At 34.7% G+C, this 2,958-nt stretch overlaps 1 protein-coding gene across 1 annotated transcript; it reads right to left on the bottom strand.

Annotated features, from left to right (window-relative positions):
* Positions 1–248: 248 nt before the first annotated feature.
* Positions 249–1,868, bottom strand: LOC111903787 (peroxidase 27). The gene is made up of 4 exons (XM_023899545.3): positions 1,617–1,868; positions 1,333–1,521; positions 1,034–1,196; positions 249–761 (listed from the first exon to the last, which is right to left on the bottom strand). The coding sequence occupies exons 1-4, from the start codon at positions 1,833–1,835 to the stop codon at positions 355–357; spliced, it is 978 nt and encodes a 325-aa protein (XP_023755313.1). The 5' UTR covers positions 1,836–1,868; the 3' UTR covers positions 249–354.
* Positions 1,869–2,958: the final 1,090 nt, after the last annotated feature.

Raw genomic sequence — 2,958 nt, 5'->3', positions numbered from 1 at the left:
GTTTTTGCAAGAACCTTTCGATACAGTTCTAGTCAAAAATGTGATCGAGCGGTTTTTGCAAAAGTTTGACCGTATATCATTTTTGTAGTAGTGTAATCGGCGTAGTGTTAGTACAATCAATCATATACTCCATGATAACAATAACAAAATCACCCTTTTACAAAAAGAATACATTTTAGGTCTAAGATAGACGGAATTTACATAGCACCAAAGTTCATGCAACAATAAATTGGATCCAAAATAAGGAATATTGTGAAAGTGACAAAGATATCTTACCTTTGTCTCTCTTATTCAAATCAAATCACTCTTCAGTTTAGTTAGTTTTGAGGGAAAAACATAATTACTTCAACTCATTTAGTTTATTAGAGCACAATGTCTTCTGATTTCACCGGCCTTGCCGGTAAGAACTCCAATTTGTCCCATTTTCACCATTGATGCTTGGAAATCTTTAAAGAATGTGTAGCCATGAGACTTAGCTTGAAGCTTGACATAAGCGCTTGTTGTTTTGTCATTTAGAAGTGCAGCATCGGACTGAAACAAGCCTCTCCTTTTCAAGACAACACTGTAGTAGTCCTCATCGAATGATTTTGAACTCCCTGGATCCATTGCAAGGAGTGTGGTTTTGTCGGTTGGAAAGCATATTCTTTTCAATTGAGGTACATACCTCGGGTCTAGGGATGGATCAGTGTCACCTTTGCCTGTAAAATTGTACAACCTGGTCGCAATGGTAGAGCAGTGTGAAATCCCCACGGTGTGTCCTCCTTTAAAAAAATACAACTTCAAATGTTATATTGGTTGTTAACAAAAAGTCATTATAGGGGTATAAGTTCAGAAAAAGTTAAAACTTTTAGTTTCTAAAGCCCGAAAACCTTGCTTTCTTTTCTACCATAGAAAAGTTGCATTTTTTGTCTTTTTTGCTTACGTATTACAAAGAGTAAAACGAAAAGAAAATGCATGGTATTGGGAATTATTTAAAAGGAAAATCTGTTTTGTATACAGTAGTTAAAAAAAAATAGATGTACTGATCAAATACCTGAAAGAACAGCCAGATCTTTAACGTTCAAACCCTTGGAGAGAAATTGTGCTTTGAGTTGAGTAATGTTGGCAAAAGGAGCAGGTAGTGTAAAACTCTCAGATGCTATTGATACTCTTCCATCTCTTCTCCCTAATGGCACTGGCCAATATGGGCCCTTAATCTGAATTAAAAACAAAAAATTATACCAAGGTCAAGGAGTGAACCTCAGATCTCACTTAATTATATATATATAAGAAAAAGAAAAATATATAGATTTATTTTCATGCATGTATTTATTGTGACAATTAATTAAATACCTGGTGGATTGCATCTCGAGCTACCAAAGATAGGATATCTGCACAAGAGACAACACCAGGACATGCGGCTTCTACAGCAGTTTTTGCAGCATCAATAACTTGAAATCCTCTGAGTGAAAGATTTGGAATTCCGTCTTTCTCGGCCTGGTTTTTTCTGGTGGAGTTTATCAACACTGAACCATCACATCCCTGTAGAAACGTCATATATATCATGTTCTATCTTAAATTACAATTAATAATATTAATCAAAATAGATAAGCAATGCACGTTGTTGTTGCACATACCCTCACAAAGCAATCATGAAACTGCATTCGGAGCAAAGCAGCAGCAAGAGAAGGAGCACGATAAATGTAGTTTGCTGTTGTCCTTTTTACAATAGCTTCAGCTCTGGGACACGTCTTTTGGTAGAACCCTAACTTTAGCGGATAGCCATTGGCGACGTCAAAAACAAGAGCAACAAGCAAAAATTGTAGAAGAAGTGCAATGTGCTTTTGGATTGCCATATATATTGCTTACAGACACATGCACAGAAGGAGAGATGATTAGGAAGTTGTAGAGTCTTTAATTTATAGCTTTGATGATAACTAAGTCACCTGTGAATGCGTCTATGGATGAGCTGTTTTAGAGTTTATTTAAAACCAAAACTTTTTTTTTTTAATTACCTTTTAGGTTCATACTATATCTTGTTTTTCATTGTCAACCGTAGCTCCATGTACCAACTATATTCCAATCAATCAGGGTGTGGACTTTTAAACGGTGAATGTGTATTGTATGTTTGCAACAATCTGTAAGCTTTTCAAACTCGGTAAGTATATAAAAAATCCTAACTCTTTATGAATGTTGGCAATATAAAACAAATAAAGAATTTGGCAAGCACTCCGTGTCTTAGAAGTGCTTTCCAAGTAAACAGAAAACGAATTCATAAACAGATTATCAAATTATCGTTCTATGTTTTGTATGGGCAATTTTTCATTTATGAAATCACACTGGTTTATGTAATAATCTTTATAACAAACCAAAGAAACTGAGCCTATCGGTGCCAGAAGTTAATGGAAATGTGTCCTCAACGAATAGGTTGAGGGTTACTCTCACTTGGGCACCAGTAATTAGAAAACGAATTATGGGAGAAATTATATAATTATCAATCTATGTTCCATGGGCAATCTTTATTTATTAAATTATGCTCGTTTATATAATAATCTTTACAACAAACCAAAGGACCTGTGGCCTAGTGGTGCCACAAGTTAATGGAAAGGTGTCCCCAGCTAATAGATAGACCCTTGGAGACCACTTGAACAGAAGTATAGATTCCAATTACAAAAGTTACACTGTCATATTTCTTAAGAAGGAAAGTGAACAAATAATGTATGAGAAAAGAAATTGGTGTGTTGACATTTTATGTTGGTTTAGGTACATCTAAGGAGAATCCTTGTCTATTTGAACAATTCTTACGAATAAAAGTGAAAAACAAATAAAAGATAATATATGCAGTCACGTTGGATGCACGAAGGATTCCTACTTGGGTGTATTTAACAATTTGGTCTGGCATATGAATATACTACGAAAAAAAAAAACTGAAATAATAAGTATATTTTAAACGATGAACAATCATTTCTACATGCGTGT

This window comes from Lactuca sativa, chromosome 8 (assembly GCF_002870075.4).
Source record: "Lactuca sativa cultivar Salinas chromosome 8, Lsat_Salinas_v11, whole genome shotgun sequence".
Lineage (NCBI taxonomy): Eukaryota > Viridiplantae > Streptophyta > Magnoliopsida > Asterales > Asteraceae > Lactuca > Lactuca sativa.
This window is presented reverse-complemented; position numbering and strand designations above follow the sequence as displayed.